General features: G+C 39.3%; 1 protein-coding gene across 6 annotated transcripts in view; it reads right to left on the bottom strand.

Moving 5' to 3' along the window:
- The window catches only part of PDE4D (phosphodiesterase 4D), a 1,308,441-nt gene that overhangs the window by 161,972 nt on the left and 1,122,902 nt on the right, over positions 1 to 23,567 (bottom strand). For 5 of the 6 annotated variants that reach the window (XM_037062899.1, XM_037062898.1, XM_037062900.1 and 2 more), the window contains 3 exons: positions 14,369 to 14,405; positions 6,751 to 6,824; positions 2,124 to 2,173 (listed from right to left, as the gene is read on the bottom strand). In XM_037062899.1, coding sequence (XP_036918794.1) covers positions 2,124 to 2,173; positions 6,751 to 6,824; positions 14,369 to 14,405 — 161 coding nt within the window. Of the gene's footprint in view, positions 1 to 133; positions 1,702 to 2,123; positions 2,174 to 6,750; positions 6,825 to 14,368; positions 14,406 to 23,567 lie in introns of those variants that run through there. The other variant, XM_037062904.1, reaches the window with a different exon arrangement.

The raw sequence follows: 23,567 nt of genomic DNA, 5'->3' as shown, positions 1-23,567 counted from the left end.
CATCAAAGTCTCAACTACTGTTATTATCATTATTGATATTTTTGAGAGCCCACTTTTTCAGAATGGCTCAGAGAGGAGAGCCTTCCCTGCTGCTGCCCCCATTCCCCCAACCCCATTCCACCTTCCTTCCTGCCACGTTTGCTATGCCTGGGCAAGGAAGACGACTTCCATTCTCTAGTCAGTTGATTTCCTGTTGTGCTTTGGGATGCGCACAGCTGCACTAAGCACTTAATGACAGTTAATTAGTTTCCTTTCCTAGATAAGATATTTCTGTAGTCCCATTGTCCCTAGCCGCACTCCTCACCCCCCAGGAGCTTGTGGGCACACATTGGGCCATATTAGCCTTAATTCCCAGATTTTAGTGATGCACAATTCCCTCTGGTGTTGCTCCTGTGCCTCAATACTGTGTATGCATTTCTGGAGCCTGTGCAGGGTGTCTCACACGTGTCCGAGACGGAGTCTGTGCCCTGTGAGTACAGCTCCCCTCCCTTTAATCAGTGCCAGGCCGTGCCAGGTGGGGGACAGCTGAGCTGGCCACCGAGCGCCCACCACCTCTTGCTGAACACCTGTCTCCAGCGAGTGGTACCTGCAGCTGCTCCTCAGGGAGGATGCTTCAGCGGAGCTGGCTCATGTGTGACCTCAAGCTACAAAAGGTTTCAGGGACCAAAATAGCACTGCATTCTGCTTATACCACAATGTTGGAGTCTTGCTCATTCCCAAAATAGCAAGGGTTGTGGGGAGGGTTCGCCCTTCTTCACAGGGGTCAGAACTAGTGCCTGGGGACAAGGTTCCATGTGGTGTCTCTCACTGGAGGCCCCTGGCACATGTTCAACACAAGTCGGCGTCCTCACCCCTTAACAGTCAGATAAGGGATGGAAACAAAGAGCTTCATTCTTCACCCCCGTCTTAGTTTAGGCTAATTGACATTTCATTTGGGTTCTTGAAAAAGAGATTTGCTACTCAAAGAAGTTTAATGTACAGGAATTTCAGCTATCATTCATCTCTCGATCAATGTCAAGAACACCGAGGGACCAGGCATGACTATGAAATGACAGATGAAAATCATCACCAACAAAATCTTGAAAGATAAACATGGGAAAAAGAACAAAGAATTTAATCATTGAACACGAGTCTCCCATGAAAAGACATTCAGGACCAAAACAACTTTAACAACTGCACCAGAATCGACTCCGATGTGATGGTCACTAACTAGCCGGGTGGGAAGCGCTGCCCAATATGCTCCTCAACAGGGTAGGAGTTGGAGCCCAAGGGAGCCACTTGGACCAAACTAAATACAGGTCTGTTTTGGATAATATGTTAATTTTCTTCTGGTAATAGATTCAGAAAACATGGGTTTTCTTTTCCAGACAATTCTTTTAATGAGTCAATTAAGGTTTCCAGAAATGATGAAATGAATTCAATTTGATTTCAGGTTCAGTAAAGTGAGATCATTTGTTCTGTTTTTGGTTCAGTTGAGGTTAGGTCCCTTGTCTAAACAGGCTAGTAGGAACTGGGGTGATTTTATTTTCTTTGCCCTCCTCGTTGCTCAGCCTTCCTTCCAGTGTTCTTCCCCAGTGTCTGTCCTTTGCTCCCCTCGAACTCTTCTGTATTGTATAATTGCTTTCCTTCCAAACAGAATTCATTTCCAACTCTCCAGGTCCAAATCCAGATTACCGGAAGGGTATTCTTTCCTACACATGCCTGGGATAATGATTACCCAAGAAAGTGCTTTTTATTTATGGGTTTACTTCCATTAAACCATATAGTAACATACAGTTACTACCATATAGTAACATCATACTAATAACATAAAACTGGAAGCAACCTGGTCAGCGTTTTGAAGGTAATGCTATCTCTCAAAATACAAATGCCCCGAGCAAGGCTAAATTTAAGACAAGTGCATTTAGACAGTTAAGAAAATAATGTACCAGTAAAGATTTTCCAATAGTTTAAACGGACAACTTGTGAGATCAATGAGAGAAATGATAATATAAAGAAGCAAAGATTAATTTCTTTAAAATTGTACAATGGCAGTATAAAGTTGGTGTGAGTATTGTGGTAAATCTTGGAAGACACGGTTTCTGTCCACACATGAGAAGAACAGGCGCCCCGGTCTTTCTTACCTGTGATGGTGGCTTTGTTGATGGAAGGCTGATTGCACATGGGTGATCTTCTAAGAGAGAGAGGAAAATACAAAGCAGTAAATATGGGGTGCTTATTGATTTTAGGACTCTCTGAGTCATTTCAGATAGACCATTTTAATTCAACATTATTTTTTAAGTTAGGACACGCACGTAAAGATTTCTTTTCAGACCAACCATCCAAGTGCCCGGGTGCCTTCGTACCGGAGCTCAGATCACACGTGTCAACAAGAAAACAGTCATGTCTCGTGGCTACAGACTCTGGGGTGAACACAACTACCGGAGGGACCTGAGGGAAGAGGAGGTTCTGAGCGAGTGACTACACTCAGTGAAGTCGGGGCTTTCGGGATAAACACAGACTTTCTGAATTTGAAAAAGTCAATGTGCAATTAGTTTCCCTTGTATAGTGTTAAAAAGCTTTCATTTTTGGCCTACATTTTTATGATTGCCTGTACATTATCAGACATAAATGGCTCCTTGTAAACTCTGTTACAATTAGTGAAGCTATCTAAGCCTTTTTCCTTTCTGTTTTCTTACATTGAGAAACATCCTTAAATAATGTTTGTTGGAGATCAGTATTAATGACTTGTATAAACAGGTGCTATAGAAACCTTTCAGAAAGTGACAGGTCACTTTGTGACCTGTTGGGTGGTTCCCAGTTGGGCACATACCTGGGTTACTGGCCAGTGCAGTCCCATCTGGGGCGAACGTGAGAGGCCAACCGTTGATGTTTCTCTCTCACATTGATGTTTCTTTATTTTTTTTTTGAGATGCTAAAGGGAATGCTTTTTTTAATTTGACATTTTATTTATGATTTTTGTTTTTTTAATTTTAATTTTTATTTAATTCTTGTTCAAGTACAGTTTTCTGTCCTATATTGATGGTTCTTTCCCTCTTTTTCTCCCTCTTTTTCCCTTTCTCTAAAAATTAATAAATAAAAATCTTAAAAATATTAAAATAGCTATATGTAAGAATATCTAAAAAAATTTTTTTAAATTTCTGTTAGTGGCTAAGACTTAGACACTTAGTGTGTGCCAGACACTGTATTAAATGAGAGTTTTGAATGAATTATCTTGTTGTTGTGAGGACAACAAACCTTAAGGCAAATAGTCTCATTGTTCCCATTTTACCAACGAGGAAAACAAAGCTTTGAGAAGTTGAATGCATTGTTCGAAGTTAAGAGCTGAGGTGTGAACTAAAGTAATGTGACTCTGGAGACTGCACTCTGCCCTGCTGCCCTACTTTTAGGATGCTCATGTGGAAGCTGGGTGAACATCAGCACACATCTGCGCAGATGGGGGGTCCTCGCAGAGCCCTGCTGGACTCCGCCTTCTGGTGATAACCAACCTCCCAGCCGGGAGGGGCTGGGAGATCCGAGGGAAAAGCTGTCTGGTGCTTTTCACATTCTCACTGCCTTGGCTTCGCATAGCGTCTGCTCTGCTCTGGTGTTTACTGATGTCAGATTGGGGCTGAAATTTTGTGTCTGATGGAAGATGCACCAACATTTACTTCTGAATTAACTTAGTTTTTATTATGAAATAAAAGGAGGTGGTTTAAAACTTGACTAATGCCTAGTGAAACACACAAAATTAATGTTTTAAACTGCTACTCTGAAGTAGCTCTGGTGTACATACTGCTATTTCCTCACTGAAAGTTTATTATTCAAATAATTTATATATCGGTTGCTCCTTTTTAGTTCTTGTTCTGTGAAAATTTAGAAAGCATTTATTTCATCTGGTAAAAGTATCAAATGAATATTTTAAAACTTTTCTATAGTTTTGGAAAACTAAATCATTGACTCGTTATGTGTTATCTTCTCCTAATATCAATCCTGTAAATGGCCCTCGGGAACCTGATACGGCGACTAGCAACAGCAACCAGAAAATGTTCATTGTTTGATCCATGGTTACAGTGATAAGTCAATTAATGAACAATGAGTGGGAACTTACTTCTGGAATAAAAAATCTCAAGGGCAAGAAGGAGCAAGGTGATAAGAACCAGTACGGGTTCATAAAAGCCAACAATGTGCACTCGAGTGTCCCCAGGGCTCAGGGCTTCATTCTTCCCACATGCCTTTCTTGTAGCAAATAAAAAGGTGGATTGTGCGAGGTAGCACATGCCTTCCCCAGAATTCAAGGGTGAGCTTGGAAGAATTCCAGTGGCTCTGTGAGTGCCCCGAGGGGAAATTCTGATTTCCTTAGGTCATCATGGGGTGAGCCAGAGTTATACTCACTTTGCTATCACTGAACAGAACAGAGCTTAGCGGTATGTAGTCAATCCTATTATTCTGATACTTGAGGAGGCTGACTTGGTTTGAATCAGTAAAGGGGATACACATCTGCACTGACCAAAAGAGAGACAGCAAAGGCCTTTACTTTGAGTCTACTCAAAGTAGACTCAAAGTATCTATTAGATACTACTGTTTGGTTAGATGTCGTCCTGGGCATTATAGTGTAAGCCCAGATCAGGCATACACTGGGATTTTCTATCCTCCTCTAGCTGCCTTTTCTTTTCCACTGTAATCTCTTCTGTCACTGTAAAGCAGATGGAAACTCCAGTCTCGCAGAGAATGGAAAAGAAGACCAGACTGATGTCTTCATACCAGTCTGATCAACGGTTTGCCTCCCACGGATTTGGATGCTAGTTCCCAAGTGACCACGTCTGAAGGAAGTGGAAGAGGAGTTTAAAAAGTGTCTTGCTTGCCATTTAAAGAAATACTTCTATTTCCTGATTTAAATTTAAAACTAAAAAAATTGGGGGGTGATACCAGTAACGCCATTCCTCCTGCAGGGCTCAGACTTCCCAGAGAGGAAGTGACTGAGCCACCAAATGCCTGCAGCCCCCAGGGTCCCTGGGAGTCAGCATGACACTGTGTGGCCTTGGAGCACAGGAGACACGTGGTAATGAGCAAACACCATGAGCACAACTTCCAGTCCCAGGTACTCATCACAGCGTCACCCTTCCAGACAAGTACAGGCAGAGTGATTGCTCTGTGTTGAGCATCACACCAGTCACGGGGAATACAAATGTGAGCCGGAGAAAACCAAGCCCTGCTCACTGGGGACTGACATGCTTAAGAACACTTAGTGTAGACAAGCAAATAGGTAACTTGAGCATAGAGACGTATGTGCTAAAATAGGAGTTAGGCACGGGACACGATCGGCCACCCAGTGGCTGCCACCCAGGTTGGGGCCTGTGGGGTGTGTGTGTATGCTGAGTGTTAGGAGCGATGCCCACAAAGAAACTGTAATTAAGCTGTGGATTATAGCTGGACCAGTAGATGAGGAGGGGGAAAAGAAACTAAGAAAAAAAAAATGTTCAGGCTGAGGACACAGGACTGCAAAAAGTCATTACCTAGAAAACATAAGCAACTGGAGCTTCTGGGTTCCATGCAATTATTTGGATTGAGGCATTTATACTGATTTCTAAGAAAACTTTTCACACCACAGGAAGCAGGTACAAAATAGCCAAAGGTTTTTTATAAACCATGGCAAACATGAATTTGGGAGGTCAATTGTGTTACTATGAGATGAAAAGGTTAGTTTTATTTTGTTCTTTAAGAAGTAGTAACTACTGCCCTGGCTTGTGTTCCTCAGTGGACTGAGTGCTGGCCTGTGAACCAAAGGGTCGCTGGTTCAATTCCCAGTCAGGGCACATGTCTGGGTTGTGGGCCAGGTCCCCAGTAGGGGCATGTGAGAGGCAACCACACATTCATGTTTCTCTCCCTCTGCTTCTTCCTCCTTTCCCTTTTCTCTAAAAATAAATAACATTAAATCTTTTTAAAAAGGAGTGGTAATGACTGAGAAGTTTTATACACTTAGCTAAGAGCTAAGTTGTAATTCCAAATAAATTTCTGCTCATTATAAAATACCCTAATATTGATTTAAAGAAATGTTTTTTCTTCTGAAAATTGATTAGAGTTGGTATTTTAATATTAATGCTTTATAATTAATAATAAGTTGTCAAAATAATGAGCATTTGAATAACTAATCAGTTTTCTACCTGATCTGGTGGAAATGAATGTTCTCTTTTTAGATACTTCACAGTTATCAGAGCCCCCCAGATAAAGTCATTTCCTCCTTCAGCTTTTCTTCTTGCAAATGCTTGCTCTGTTATCACACACATTCCAGTTTTATTCGTTATTCCCTGATGCTGCTGATCTGAGGGTTAGTAACAGCAGAAAAACCAAAGTTGTTTGCTGTGACGAGGTGCTCCCTGAGTGATTACTGACTCAGAAGTAAGAGGGTGACTTTGGATTGACATTAGGCTTGATGACATTATTTGTCCCCGGTCAATTTACGGAGTAAGCCCAAACTATAAAGTTACCCTGAGTGAACATAACTGGGCAGAGGGGTGATTATGCCAGGTGATTTCTGACAGATGGAATCACCATATTTATTTGTCATCCTGCTTCAGGTCTGACATTAGAACCATCACTACAAAGTATTTATAGAAAATTAACAGGACAGCACATGACTTAGTGTAAATGGTCAGACATCAAGGGCAGGACTCAGAGACATCTAATATATTGCCCTGAGAAAAGGCGATCAAACTGAGAGCACACTGTGTAAAAGGGCAGCACGGAGGAGGGAAACAAAGGGTAACTTACTTGCTAGGTGCTCGGTCTTGCAAATTAGTCAACGCAGCAAAGTTGTTTCGTACAGTTCTCAGGCTGGCCAAGACCTAGGACAAAAAAAGATTTTAAACTTCTTGAAGCAGGGCCACCTTGAATGCAATTTAACATGATTTGGTGATTTTTAAAAGTGGTTTAAGTGAAAAGTTGATAACACTTGCAATTAAGTTTCTTTTATGACTAGAGAACCCCCTAGTGCTTAGTGAAGTTTACATGTGTCTGTTTGACATCTGGGGAGGTCAGACTGCAGGGATTTTCCAGGTATTTCCCCTCATGGTCTGTGAACTTGGTGACAGCAGCAGCAGTTCCCATAGCATTCCTAGATTCCTCAGCCGCCAAAACAATATCCCAAGTGATACACATACAGCTTTGTTGCATTTTTAGGCAAATCTGAAACAGTGCAGTATAAAATATTACTCCACTCTCACTTTAGAGGTAAAATTTAAGACAAATGACTCTCAAATTCTCTTAAAAAATTTACCGAGAATGTCATCATTTCAAAGTCACCAAGTAAATTTTGAATTGTTTTTTCACCTCTGCTACATGGCTAGTCCAGCAAGTGAGCAGAAATTATTCTCTTTGTTAAGCCTGTTCATCATGAATCATAAGGTTCCCCGGGAGCCATTTCTCACATGGAATCAGACCGCCTTGTATGTGCACAGCGCCTGGCCCACTGAAAATACTCAATACGAATGCGTTTAATGAATGACACGACAGCCACACACACGAGGGAGGACCAATAGGCCCCACTGTCTCTGACAGCCCTTCCTTTCTCCAATTCAGTGACACAGGAAAGTGGTAAAGGATTTGGTGTGAGACTAGAGGAGAAAAGTTACAAGAGCTCTACCCCCCTGACATTTTGCCCCGGGTGAAGCCTGTATTAGGTGAGGTTATAGGTCATCTGGGTGAGGACCAGAATGTTCAGGGACCTAAAGCACAGATGTCGAATGCCCCATTGGGTTGCGACATAACAGCTTAGACTGCCTGCCTGCTGCGTTCCCAGTGCGTGAACTTGGACAAGTTACCTAATTTCCCTGTAGACCAGCGTCCTCATCTGTAAATGGGGACAGGAACATCTACCTCAAAGGACTGTGGGGAAGATGACATGCGGAGACAATTCAGGTTCTGAGAACAACGTCTGACAAATGGAAAGCGTGCATTGTGGTGACGTTCCCTTTGATTGCTGGTTTGGTGTGGGCACAGGGTTGTCACCCATGCCCACCATGGATAACGTGAAGGGCACCAGGTTTATAATTGCTGCAAGGTTTCCAGAACTGTTTTTAGACTTTTTTTTTCACCTGGCACCCGACTTAAACTAAAGTTAGTCTTAACATTTTCTAAGAACTTTTTTAAAAAATGAGGTATTTTTTGAAATTGGCATTAATTCTTGTAGGTCACTCTCCCCTGAGGAGTGACTGGTGTTTCCTCAGGGGCCAGCTGTGGTTAACTCGGTCACAGAAAAACCTGGCTCACCGTCACATACAAACAACTCACGGTGCTGAAAGGTCATGCTGCCCGTGACAGTGTATGCAAATAGCCAACGGCTGACCTCAGATCATGGGGTCTTTCCTCAGGCATGAAATCTTGAATGATGCAGAAATAAATCTAATAAATAATTCATTGTCATTAAATCATGCAGGCTTAACTTAAGAATTAAGTTTCAAGTATAATAATAAAGCATTTAAAATAAGATTGTTGTACTTGGTAATCAGTCCTTTTCCCAGACAAAAATTTTAAGCTCAGAATTTTTAGGATTTTATTCTAATAAATTATAGTAAGTGCACACTACATTTGACAGCTGGGTAAACAGAAGTTGTACTGCAGGCAATGCATGTTCTATGCTCATTTGAAAGTAAACATTAGTTCATAAAAGATATTCTACAATTGGTTTTCTGTAAAAAGGTTTGTGACTGTTATAAGAAAGATAAAATTATATTACTTTGTTTCAGTTTTAAATTGAAATTTAATGTTTTTATTTTTGCATAATACATCTTCACATGATGCAGATCTAAACAAAAAAAAGGGTAAAATGCAAATTATCTCCCCTCAATAACAAAGGCAAAATTAAAAATTATTGCTATCTCTGAGAGGAGGCAGGAAGATGAAATTGGGGAGAAATATACCAGGGCATTTAAATGTTGCTACTGTTTTACTTCATAAACTGTTGATTTTTGGAATTATTCTTTATATTTTAGATAATCACTAGATATATTCTCTGATACATATGAGATATTTCAACATAAAAAGTGAAAAAAGAAGTTTTCCTCTCAGCCCTCCTTCTGATATTCAGCTGCCTGTCCCCTAGACTAATTGACTTTCAGGTTGTCCCCTAAACTGTGCCTTTCCAAACATGGCTGCAGCAAATATAGCCCCGTAGACTCCTCACTCCCTGTGTGTGCAAGTATCCAGTCACTGTCTGTGTGGTGGGATAAATAATGTTGATAATTTTTATATTAAGTATTAACTCTTCTCTTCTGCACTGTGACAGACAGGATGTGGGCAGAAGTGTGAATAAAAGCTGGGACACTCCTTAGGAGGGGCCACTGCCCTAGGCCCCGTGGACTGGCCCACATGTTCCCACTGCAAACACACTGCTGGTCTTCTGCTCTCTTGTTGGCGTTGAGGATGGAAGAGTGAGGCATCTGCTACCGCAGGCCGTGGGGGTGAACCGGAAGCAGTTTCACTGAAGCCACTGGGTTAGGGCTCAATGATTCTCTGTCTGCCCTGGGCCAGTCTCATCCCCCTTGAATTCAACGAGTTGCTGTCAGGACTTTAAGGCTCCTGGAGTTTTCTTCATTCCTTAATGCTTGCTAACCAAAAATGTTCCTGAAGTTTTCTCTCACATGGTTTACTGGTTTAAAAAAAATTAAAGTCATTTCTTTCTCTTCTGTTCCTTTAACCAAAAGTGTAATCGGTCAAGGTAAAAAATATATGGAGAATAATGAGAAATATACACACTTTGGGAAAAAAATTTAATATTGTTAATGAGAAACTTTTACATAAAGATGGGTCATGTACTAGCCCATGAAAGAGTTTAAATGTCACCTATGCACACTAACCTCTGGTGTTCTGGGATACTTTTGAACTTTTACTAACCAATGAGATTCACTGAAAACAGCAGGAAAATGTGGGTTTCATGAAAAAGTTAAACAAGGAAACATAATAGCCTAAAAGAAATATGTACTTGTATAATAATAATTTCTTGAAAGTATTTAAAGAGAGTTCTATCTTTTAAAAAACAACGTGGTAATAATGTTGTTTAATGAATTCCCTGCCTAAAAAATTACAAAGAAATTATTTTGAGGGTTGTTGTTTTTCGTTCTAAATACTTTTTGGGTCACTAGATGGCGCTAAAACACCGACCATGTATTGCCAATAGCCTTGTGGTGAAGTGGGAGGGAAATAATTTCGTGCCTTTGTTTTACCTCCAGGAAAAAACTGGAGTCAGATTACGATTATTTACAAGAGAGAAAGGTCACTTTGATAGAAAATAAAATATTTTCCTAAATTATGTTTTGCTTAAACCATATAAAATGAAATGCGGTTTTTGTATGTCAACAAATACTGATTTCTGGATTCCTAGAAGATGGCTAGCTGCGATTTTTGTTTTTAAATGAATAATAATAATAAAATGTAACAGGAGCAACTGAAATGGGGGGATTATCTTCCTGCATCCCGGGCTGAGGGGCTGTGATGAGGCCACAAAATGGCTGTTGCTTGGTCAAAGAGGAAAGGGACATTCTGGGGTGTTAAAAAAATTGACAATGTTCTGTTACCAATGAGCAAATAATGTTCCATAGTGTCAACACTTTTTATAAAATTATCCAAGTTACTGCATTTTGGTTAGAGTAAGGGTAAAATGAGTTTTGTTCTTACTCTGGATTTTTAAATCTGGCATATCTTCTTAGTCTGAATGATGTGAGAGTCCACCCAGGGATCCAAGAGCATATTTGTGTGTCTTCTGTCTTTTCCTTGATCAAAGGTACTACTTCTTCAACACTCCGCACTTCCACAGGAGAACTCTGGTTGACTTAGAGTTTTACAAGATAGTCATAACAAATAATGGGGCTGGTGGGTCCAAAGGCAGCTGACTGTAGAGCCGCGGTCCCCACACTTCACCAGGTAGCATCTCCTTGGTATTCCTCGGTTCCCTGAGAACTCTGGCCAAACTGTTACTGCATCCTTGGGAGGAAAAGGCCAGCTGCCCAGGGGTGCAACATGGCTCGGCACTGGGAGTCCTCTCAACACCCAGCTTTCATGCCAAAGGAAATTCCCACGCCAAGAGATTTTGGCATAAACATAGCATATTTCAGAATGGAAACAAATCAAGTGTTTAAAGCTGTCATTTTTTCTGAAGATCAAGATTCTGAACGTGTAGGGGACTTATGTTCCATATAAGAAATTGAAAGTGGAAGAGAGCTTAGTTTCAACACACCAGCACAGATTTCTAACCCTGACAGGGCTGTGGCCATGAGAATAGAATGTGGAGGGTCCTTTCTGAAGACTGTGTCTACCCCAGATGATTTAGGTCTCAGCCCTGTCCATGTAGGTGGAATATATACTTGTAGGATGCCCAAATTCTCTTCTAATTTAGTTTATTCTCTCGTGTCACAGGAAACCGAGACCAGAGAAAAAATGAAGGGTCCTTTCATGATTTGCAGATGCATTCAGGAATAATGGGACCGAGTTCTCAAGAAGAGGCAGAGGATGAGATGGATTTGGGAGGCCTTTGTTTACTATAGACAATGGGAAGCTCATTTTTAAGAATTTTAGTAAAGAAAATATACACAGGAGAAAGAAGCCTAAAGGGATATGAAATAAAATATCAGTACTAGTTATTGTGGGGCTTAGAATTATGGGAAAGTTTATTTTGTTCCTTTTGCTTACTTTTCTAAACTTTTTATGCAAAAAAATTATTTTGAAGGCAATATGGCTTTTTCACCAGAAGAATTTAGTGTGAAATTCTAAACCCCAAAGCATGCTGGGAAAAGGGGAGACTTTTTTGGCCTATCTGAACACATCTCTGAGTGACTGGTCTTCTGTCTATTGGCAAAAGCAAGTACAGTATGTTAGGCTAAATAGTGTTGGTATCACCTCAAGTGACACAAACATCTTATATTTTAAGCATTATAATATTATCATTCAGTGGTGACTATTTTATCTTGTATCGAAAACTTGAGGAGTTATTGGTTAGGTCAACAAAATAAGGGAGTTGTGCCCAATGGGGCTAAAGAGAAGGCAGCTGGCTAACCGGGCCTTCTTTTCTGGTTTCCCAAAGATGTTCTATCAGTGGTGAAATCAGTCAGGGTTTAACATGCGTTTTTTTTAAAAATTATTCTGCTAGAGATTTCTATGCCACATAGCTTAGAAAAATACCATTTGTGAAAACTGTGATGAAGCCACTTAAAAAGAATCTGCAGCTCTGGGGCAGCGATCACCGTCTTCAAGGAGTTATGAGTCATTAAGCTAATCATAAGCAAACTCTTCCAAATACATTCTGGAATTATTATCAGGCATCAGATATGCCTACACATTACACAGAGGTGGTTCATATTTCAAGTTCTAATGTCTGAGGGTGTTAAGCACACATATTTATTGACACAGTTTACTAACACAGACTAAGTGATATTTTACACATACATGAATATATATATTTCTCAGTGTATTGAACTTCTACATACTTTTTAGAGATTATAGGTATACTACAGAAAATGTCTGATTATGTAAATGAGTAAATTTTCTTAGAGTTTAAAAGTACTGATGATAAGAACTGAGTTAAATTTATTAGAAATTAATAAATACTACTTGAAGGGAGAATGTATCATATACAGAATATCTTTTTCATTTTTACTACATATTTAAATATGTTTTTGTTATCACTAGACCTGGTGATTTTAGCTACAAGCAAGGATAGCTACCTGAATAAACTCAAGTTGGAATGGTTACTTCTATATTTGGTGATGGTTGTTTATATTAGTTTGCCCGATTTTATCTTTCCACTCAGTTCCCAGCTCTTAGAAATAAAATTATGGGTTCTGACTAGTAAGCAATTAAAAGTCCTTAGCTTTATATAATTTTGCTGTCACAAAATATGATTAAAACATGTCAGTAAAATTTTTTTTGAACACAGAAATATAGTTACTAGAAATAATTTATGATGTCTAGGCAAGACCTTAAGCCATCAAGACATGAACCTTCTGAAAGGGATGGTGGTTTTATTCTACTTTAATTGCCTTCATTAATAAAAAAAATCACTTGATGCAGTTGTGTTATTTATGGATTCATTAAACATTTAATCTAAATTATAGCAATTAAAACTTTCAGAAAACTTGCAAGAGTGAAAGGATCATGCATAATTCTACTATCCAAACATTGCCATTATGCATTTTTAAAACCAATACTTGTTATGACATTTTAGAAATGAAAGAGCCCTTACTGATAACACTAGAAATTGTGGTGAGTACTTTGCAAGCCTGGTACTATTTCAATCTCTTGGCCACCTTATGAGGTGAATACTCTCTGAATTGTCATTTAGGAGGAAGCGAGGTTTACAGAAATCCAGCGAGAAGCCCAAGGCTCTTCACTTAGCAAGAGAGGGAGATGGGGTTGAACGGGGCCTCTCTTTCTACAGCCTAGCCCTCCAACTTCACCGAAGGGAAAAGGAAGTCCCAGAGAGTTAAACGAGTTGTCCAAGACACCAGAACTAGTCAGACACGATGATTATTTGTTTATAACTTCTCTGGATCACTCACGTTCCAATATTTAGCATTTCTTATTAACAGTCAATGTTGGCTTTAAACCTGTTTCATGCCTCAAATTAAATCTGGTTTATCCCATTCTGTCCCTAAGTCTGTCTATACCAGAAGCCCTCAACCTTCCTGGACAAATACTGGGGCCCTTAAAAAATATAAACACTTGGATCCAATCCTGAAATTTTTGAATTCACTTGGTCGGGGTGAACCCTAGAATGAAAGCTTTCTAGATGATTCTGATGCAGAGCGAGGGTTGAGGAGCACTGGCCCATACGAAACACGTCTGGTCATCAACCATTTTATAGGTATTTCAAAACGCCTGAGGTCATTTTACCACTTCCTAGTATTTACGCTGTGTGTTTGAAGTATTTTCATGATGTGTATGCCTAAAAGGAACAAATGGACACTCACACATCACTCGGTTAATCTTTGTACGAATGGCATGTAAAAAGAGGAAGGAGTAAATGAAGCCCCAGGTTGAACTGGAATATTCCATTTCAAGCACTGATCATATACCTAATTATACTAAATGTAATTTAATCCACTATATAGCCTTCCGCTTCTAGTGCTATGTCAGTAAAGAAAGTGTGGTCCTGCTGAAACATGTCACTTAGGCAATTTGTAATTTGAAGTAAAGAAACTCTTTAGCTCTATGGGTTTATAGGAAACAAATCAACATAGTCAAGTTCACATTCTCTAGAACTGGCTTTGAACTACTTGAATGAACCAGAGAATTTGTATTTGTACTTGTGTTTGATTGCAAATTACATTAAGAACAAGAACTCATTCCCCAAATTAAATTTTCAAATGAGAAACCTGTCCGTTCACCAAACTCTGCTTACCTGAGCAAATGGAGTCACAATCAAGTCATCTCCGTGTCTGAAAAAGAAACCAAATCCGGTGTTAGGAGTTCCTGATAACTCTATGACCACTTTTGATCGCTAGTAAATGGTAAGTTCCACTTTCATAAATTTCTATAGAGAATTACAGTAATTCCATCCTTATTCTTCAGCATACGTTCTTCCCAGCCACAAGGAGTGAAAATATGTCTTCTGGGATGTTACCCATTGTCCAGTTCCCTGGGTGAAAGAGGGGCGTCTTGATCATCAGCCAAGGTCACTATTGCTTATGAAGCACACAGGATATGCAAGAGTAGAAGTGGAGTTCCAGCAGTGGGGCCTGAGTTTTACTCTTGGCCTCCTACTGTAGTTATCAGGAAAGGGAGCTGTGGAAGGAGCTAGCAACTGCAGTGGTTTCGGTGAGAGGTCCCTGGACCATCTAACATTTGAAGGTGATGAGCACTGAGTGTTCTGCAACATCCTGTGCGAGTCTTGGACAGGCTAGGAACTGTGGACAACATGGGACTGCATCATACACTAATAAAAACCCAGTACGACTCTTCAACTGACTCATGTCCCAGCAGCTGTAATTACGGGAGAATGTCACCCCGTATGTGCTGTTGCTGCAGCAACCTCAGCTGCACACCAGGCCCGGGGATGCAGGAGCGAGGTGTCAGCAGGACGGGTCTCAGAGGGGCAGGGGAAGGCCAGGGAAGCTCTGAAACATTTCGCTCAGAGGAAAGTGTGAAACCGAGGCCCAGAGTTCTTTTGTGCTATTTCTTAGCATGAATAATTTGTGAGGATTTCCCAAATCTCCATGGGACATTTCTTGATCTGGCCAGCTGAAGCTCTTTAATCAAAAGTGAGGGCGATTATTCTACACAGAAAGCTGGATGTGAACCTCACTGAGAGCACTGCAACTGAACCGTCCAGTCACTCACGTCCAGTTCTGCCAAGGGCCTGAATCAGCACTCAAGGATATGGATGATGTTAGTAAACAGACCATCACCAGTAATTAGACCAGTTGTTATGATCGTCACCAAATTACACAGAGAGCCTGAAACTCAAAGTGTGGGAAAATAAAAGCAGAAAAATGTTGGAACACAATTTAAAGAAAACCTATGTTATTTTGCACCCGCTAAGTTTCAGAATTACATTTTTTGAGGGGCACCTGTTCTTTGTAGAGATTATTCAGATAGCCACAATTAAAGTAACATGAAACCTAGATATTTCCCCAAGGTACAGTGTTTTTTCCATGTTATTATTTGTAATTGCTGGACTGTGAAGGTTATTTTCTAAAAACTAAGTCACCTTGATCAGGGCACGTCATCCCTGGAAATTAATCCCTGGAAGTAAGTCTTCTTTTTTTACATGAATCACATTGGATTTGAATCACTCTAAGCCAAAAAGGGTGTGAATGTTTATTAAAACACTTAATTCTTTCTTTGATTATATTTCATTCCCAAGTACCATAGGAGACATATTTAGAACACATAATATTTAGGATAATTTGTGAGTCTTGCTCTCTTTCCCTGTCAAAGCGTAAGGAGAGACAGTTATACTTTTAGTGAAGAAGGTATTTCATTCTTTTAAATTACCTGGAAATTGTTTCTGCAAAATATCGATTGTCTCATTTTGGTAACAGTAAAATTATTTCCAGCATTTTGGTGGCAAATGTTCTCAATAAATGGCAGGTTATATACCATATCTCTTTCCTTTCAAAAATTATGTAATGCTTACATTATCTTTGAATATATGCTGAATGTGAAATTTTAAAATTTTGGTTTCAGTCTGCACTTCAATATCAGGTGTCTTTTTAGACCCACTATTAGAAGTACACAATGTATGTAATAAATATACATGTATTATTTTGTGCATGGAAGAACAGAAATATAAATGCATTTTAATTGTATCCTATAGTTTACTTATAATAATAAAAAATTAGATCTGGTGGCTAAAATTCACTGAAAATCATTCTGTTACATACATTTGGCTTAAAGCAAGTGTGAGTTTTAATGAATTGAATTAAAAAGAATGAATTGTACGCACACCCAAAAACCCTATGTTAGACAATGATTCTGAAATGCTGCACTTAAACAATTTTCCCCAATAAGAAACATTTTAAAAAGGGAAACCTAAATCATTGAAGGATTGGGAGGGATTACAGCATCACACAAGAAGAACCCTGTTGCTTCCTAACATGGAAGAGACGCTAGGAACCCCTGTAAACTGGCAAGAGCTCGATGCAAATTCGTGCAGTTTGCTCTGTCTGGAGACCTGAAATTATTCCTCCTGGTGACATGACTGCTCTGGAGAGAATGACTGTATTTTGCTGTGTAAAATGTGCACTCCCCCCCAAATTTTTTTTGAGGGAAAAAGAAGATGCACATCCTACATGGGCAGTACCTGAAATACCTTGTATCTGTTTTTGTTTTGTAAATATTTGTTACATAATATTTCTTGTACCATAATGTTCAAAAATCAATGCTAAAATTCCTTTATAATACAAAAAACAAGTATTTAAATATAAGTAAACAAATAATGGAATGAAAAAATTAAAATGAGGGATTTTTTTCTGAAAATTTGGGCTAAAACTGCGGTGTGCAGCATACATGGGAGCACATTAGACACAGCCAAATGCTGTGCCATACTGTCTTTCATTTAAATGCAAACAAACAAATATAACAACAATAAATGAACAAAAAATCAACTGTGGTATGCTTCAGGAGAAAAATCACCTTTTTTAAAAGAATTTGAGTAGTTATTGGGGAATGCTGGGGAAAGAGTGAGGGTTTGGGTGGGTGGGGTCATAAAAAGAGTCCGTTTTTGACATGGTGTGTGTGTGTGTGTGTGTGTGTGAGAATGTGATGAGACTGGTACTCTGGTAACAGTCACAGCAGAGCCTGTGCCATGCTGGTCTCTAGCCTCATGGTGTGGAAGGAGGTGCTTAGCCACCTGCCCCAGTCACCACAGGCTGAACCAGAGCCACCTCCTCCAGCCCTGGGTTTGGAGGGGGCTGCTTCTCCCCTACACTCTGCAAAAAACTTGAATTACCCAGAAATTGTTTGTGACAAATATCTCAATTGTCTCATTTGGTAATAGGAAAATTATTTCTAGTGTTTCAGTGGCAAATGTTCTCGGTAAAGGGCAGGTTATATACTAGATCCTTTTTTTGCTGAGTAAGTCTGAGCCAGCACTACTGGAGGAAGGGGAAGAGGAGGTTTAAAGTGCATTGTTGAATTTTCTTTTTCCAAAGTGGAATGACACTAGCTAGGGTCAAGAAAAATCCCTCTTGAGGGATTTTTGGCCATCCTTCCCTACTTGTACATCATTTACTGCTTTACTTTTCTACCCTCGACCTTTCCATAATAGAAAGCCAAAAACATAAAAGATGGTGAAGGGATTAACCAGAGAACATTTACGAATGACTCATGGACCCAGACAAAGATACAGGGATTGACTTAGGGAGGGCCGTGGGTGGGGCTGGGTGGAGCTGGGGGAGAGGAGAAGAAGCAAAAAGTGGAAACAACTTTAATTATTAATTTATCACATAGTTAATATGTAATAAATTAAATTGATAATTTAATTATGCCATTAAATTATTATTTAATTGCATGAACAATATTTTTTTTAAAAAGCTAAAGGACAAAAATCCCAAAGCAAACCCTCTAACAGAGACCTGACTGGAATCCAGAAACTATTCAAGGACTTAAATGTGGAAGAGCCCTTGTCATCTTACAAAATGAAATAAGGTCAACCAACAGCAGCACCTGAAAATATAATTTTGTGAACTAGTTGAAGATTTTGTTGAAACACACTAGGCAGCAACCTTTCCATGCTTTATTATTTATTACCAAACCAGAAGGAAAAGGAGATGCAGGTGATTAGAAGAAAGCTTATACCTCATGGAGCAAAGAACCCTAATCCTGTAATACTAAGAGCCTTAGTGGCGCAAAGTAGCTGCCGCCTCTGCACATCACGCATCACATATTTTAGCATGACGAGTGGTTTTATGAACCAGCGCTTTGGAGAGGAGCCAGGGGCTGAGGCTTACTTTCTCAATCCAATCTTGTGAAAACTGTTTGATCTTCTTTGCTTCACTCTCTCTTGCTATAAAACTAGAAAGAAATTATCTTCTGGAGTTTGTCAATGAGATTGGGGAATTGATAAACATACAGAAAATTGGTATTTTGGTATTTTGAAATACTGGTGTCTTTCTTTGCTTACACTCAAAACGATCACACATTTATCAATTCCCCCTTGACTCACCTCTGTTAGAATGATAGGGAAACAAGTATATTCTCATTTTTAATATGTAATAAACATGTTTCCAGGTGCCTCAGCCATTTGACAACACTCAAGAATTAGCCACAGGAGGGTCAGACCTGCTCACCACTCTCCTCCCATGTGCTCTGAAGTACAGATGTGAAATACACACATGCATAACACCACGCATTTGATCTTTTAAACACAATAGGTATATTTTGAATGTAAAATAGAATTAACTGTAGAAACTGAGAAATACAGAAAGATTTAAAGAACCCCCTGAAGATAACTGTTGGTAACATTTTCCTTCTGGATGTATGTGAGTGCATGCATGTGATACATGATTTGTATAATTTCTTATACAATTAAAATTATGCTGTATGTTCCATTGTGTATCTTGCTTTCTATATTAAACATTGAGTCATGACATGTTTTGCCTACCTTTATATTTTTAAAGCATTTTAAATGATTCCAGTGTAAAGGTTTCAAGTAGCTCTCGTTTAATATATTTTAAATGTATTAAAATGTAAGTGCTGCCCTGGCTGGTGTGGCTCAGTGGATTGAGTGCCTGTCTGCGAAACAAAGGGTCACCGGTTCAATTCCTAGTCAGGGCACATGCCTGGGTTGTGGGCCAGGTCCCCAGTGGGGAATGCGTGAGAGGCAACTACACATTGATATTTCTCTCCCTCTCTTTCTCCCTCCCTCCTCTCTCTCTAGGAATAAATAAAATCTTAACAAAGTTGTAAATGCTGGTTTTATTTTAAAATTAAAAAAATTAAGTAATTGCATGAATTGCTCAGATTCATTGTTGTTCATTTATTCTGTCTAATAAAATGCTACATGCTAAATTAGGTTCATTGAATCATAAACTCATAAGGATGTTGAGAATTTTCTTATTACCATTTTTAATTAAAATCCCGAAACTATGGTTTCAGACGATAAAAGTATTCTGGAAAACTTGGCTACCTAGCACACTTTGCAAAACCAAATTATATTTTTCCATAGATTTCATGTTGAAAAGATGATTTACTTTTCTAAAAAACAATGGTGGCTCTGAGAAATTGTAAAAGTTACATTTAAGAATATAACGAACACCTTAAAATGACTTAAGAAGGAGGCATTATGATTTTGATTAACTGCTAGTAGACAACACATACACTTTGTTAGACTAAAACAAACTAACAAGCAACAAATGAAAAACTGCCGCACTGGTTTCAGACTAATCTGAGGACATGGCTCCTCCACGCTGTTTGGCCTTTTGATTTAGAACTACTTCCATCGTAAGTCGAGAAGAAAATTAGCACCCCCATGTCTGAGCCCAGGGAGGGGGCTCCTGCATAACCAAGCCAACCTGAGCCGCACGTGGGTGTGCTTTCCTCTCTGCAGCTCTTGTCACCTAGGCTTCAGGAAATCCATCTAACTCAAAAGCTCAGTCCTCCGGTCAAAAGTCACAACTGCCAAAATTTGCATTTGGGCAAGAACATTTAGCAACATTTTACTGAGATTCAAAAATAACATAAATCACTATACAACAAAATTAAGGCCGTTCTTTATTGTGCAAGGTAATAGCTTCCAATTTGAAACGTTTCCAGGTGAAACTCAAAGCCATTTGTTTGCATCTACGCATACAAGTTTGACAGCTTTTTTGATAATGCTAATCACAGTTGTTAGTCATAAAGTTGAAATGTTTACCCCATTTGAATATAAATATAAAAATCTTTGTATTTATGTATCACACTAGCACAAAAAGGAGAAACCAACATACAACACTTTCCTCAAAGTTAACAGATAAATAAGCTAATACCCCATTCTGCAGAAACAGATGATCGAGGCCATCCAAGTTTTTAACTTTTTGCAGAAAAGGCTTTGCTTCTATACCTTTAACCTTTCTTTGGCCTAATAGAACTGAGTGGTACTTATCCTAAAATCTTCCACTGATGTCCTGCAGAGTAACTGAATATCTTCTTGGCTTTAGCACTGGAACTCTTATCTTACCATTGTTTTTTATTTCTTAAAACAGACTTTCAATATAATTATTTTTAAAAATCAGAGGATATAATCCAACAAAATTATAAATAATATGATAATAATTACAAATAATTGTAATAATTACAAGCAATTGTAATTATTATAAAACAATATTGACAACTGACATTTATTGAATGATTATTACCTGCCAGGCTGTGCAAAGCACTGCCCACTGATCATCTCTTATTAAATTCTTTCCGTAGGTGAGGGAAGGGGCCCGAGAAGGACCAAACGTCACAAGCTCATGGAGCGATGGGACAAGGATTCAAATTTAGACAACGTGACTGCAGAGGCTCTGTGCTTGAACACTTTGTAGTTCTGCACCTAGAACGCACTTATCAATGCCCAAAGCACATCCCAAACAATGCACAATCTTAATACATTTCATGCAGGTGATATGTATGATAAACACAACAAATAGGAGAGTTACATATACATGCATAAGAAAGACATCAAAACAAGACCGATGACTTACAAAAGAATCTCTGCCTATCTGCTAAGTTTCACGTCCTACAACCCTAAAATAAAATAATAAATAAAATGAAATGAAATAATTTTTGTTGCTCACTCAGGTCAGAGTCTGGCTGATAGTTACATGTCATATGTCCATACTCAGGATATAGCAAGACTGTATGCATGTCATACGTAACAAAGGCCTCTGAAGATGGTAGTCATGTACATGCATATTTATATTTAAATATCTATGTATAAATTTATCATGTGTGCACATGTGTATGTGTGTTCCTGCCATTTCTATTTCAAATGAGGGAGGAAAGCTGCTGTGAGGAAAAACACCTCTACCATCCTTAGCATCATGAGAATTTACTGTATCATTTTGCCCATACTACTCAATGGAAAAAATCTTTCAAGATCATCCACTCTACACGCATTACATTCTAAGGTACACAGGGCCCAGCAGAAGTAACGCCATTGGGTGTGGTTGGGAGGGTACGTGAGTGTGTGTGCAAGACGGGCAGTAATTTGAACATTTCACCTAAAAGGTCATATGGTGTGCTTGAGTGTGATAGTGTTATGTTACAGAAGCACATGCTTGTGATTTTGTAATAGAAGATTTTCATGGAATAAAAGAGGGAGGTTATTTGTGCTGGACTCTGCATTTTGCTTAAAAACATGACGCAACATGTCAACGCTGAGTCATTGATTGTAACAAATGCACCACTAGGACAGGAGGGCAGGAGTACACGGGGAGCCCCTGAACCTCACTTGTAATTTTGTTGTGAATCTAAAACTCCTCCAAAAAGTAAAGTCTTAATAAACTGAAAAATAAAAAAAAATCAGATAACTTTAGAAATAGATGTGATCTGAGAAATTACATAGTCTTCTGAAATTTAAATAATTTGCTCACTTCTTATTAACATTTTAAGAAATCAGACTGGCCTGATATTGGCAAAAAAACCCAACCCTAAAACAATAGCTCTCAGTTGTGGCCCCTGTCACATATACTGATGATAAAGCAAAGGGAACTGGAGTTAGTGCAACATAAGCAAAAAATTCTCTATTCTGAAGTGTAATCTGTTCTTTATCTTGTCATGAAACAAAAATCCAGGTTTGTTAGAGAAGGCACATGATGCCAGTAAATGCCCTTAGCCGTGTCAGTTACGTGATGACATGAAAGATGATTTCTTTTCAAGAGTATTTATAAAAACATCTTCCAGTTTCAGTTGGTTAAAAACAGCTTCACGCATGTGTGTAGATACACTCACTAAGCATGTGTAGTTGTTTTGTTTACTAAAAGCCGATATAATAGGCTTCCAGGAATGTTGATGCCACAATTTATTTTGTCACATAGCCCTGAGTGCTGACCTCCACGAGGAGGAAGGAAGGGGACAGGGCTCAGAACATAGCAAGCACCCACCAGTGCATCACTAGCCATCAGGGAGATGCAAATTAAAACCACAATGAGATACCACTTCACACCAGAAAGCATAGTCATCACAACCAAATTAACAAACAACAAGTGCCAGTGAGGCTGTGGAGAAAAGGGAACCCTTTTGCACTGTTGGTGGGAATGCAGACTGATGCAGCCACTGTGGAAAACAGTATGTAATTTACTCAGAAAACTAAAAGTGGAACTGCCTTTTGACCCATTGATTCCACTGCTGCGATTGTACCCAAAGAACCCTGAAACACCCATTCAAAAGAACCTATGCACTTCTATGTTCATAGCAGCACAATTTGTAATAGCCAAGTGGTATTGGCTATTATAAGTGCTCACCCTAAGTGTCCATCAGTAAATGAGTGAATAAAAAAACTGTAGTACATTTACACAATGGAATACTAAGAAGCAGAAAAAAAGAAAGGAACTCCTGCCCTTCACAACAGCATGGATGGAACTGGAGAGCATTATGCTAAGTGAAATAAGCCAGGCAGTGAAAGACAAATGCCATATGAGATCACCTATAAGTGGAACCTGATCAACAAAACAAAGAAGCCAGCAAAATATAACCAGAGACATTGGACTAAAGAACTAAGTGCCAGCAACCAGAGGGGAGTATGGAATGAAGTAATGGGGGAAAGAGGGCAAGGGTCGTTAAGGAACATGTATAAAGGACCCACAGACAAAGATGATGGGGGGTTATTGAGTGTGGGAGGTGGGGGTGAGTAGGGCAGAGGGAGGAGAGTAATGGGGGCAACTGTAATTGAACAACAATAAAAAATGGAAGAAAAAAATAAAATAATTGTGTGTATTGATGCAAATTTTCTCTCCAACATCCTTTACCGGACAAAGTGAGCAGTTAGTGCCTGTGATCAGTCTCCCAGCGGGTTTCAGGAGGCCCACTGAGTCATGAAAGCCTACGACACAGAGATGTGCAGTGTAGCCATATTTAAACCCAGGCTTCAAAATACTTTCAGTTTGCACCACACCATGCTGCTTTCTGCAGGCTCA

The sequence above is a fragment of the Sturnira hondurensis genome, unplaced genomic scaffold (genome assembly GCF_014824575.4).
Source record: "Sturnira hondurensis isolate 20B ecotype Veracruz unplaced genomic scaffold, ASM1482457v3 Scaffold0014384, whole genome shotgun sequence".
NCBI classification, from domain to species: Eukaryota; Metazoa; Chordata; class Mammalia; order Chiroptera; family Phyllostomidae; genus Sturnira; species Sturnira hondurensis.
The sequence above is the reverse complement of the archived record's forward strand: the minus strand, read 5'-3'. Positions and strand labels throughout refer to the sequence as shown.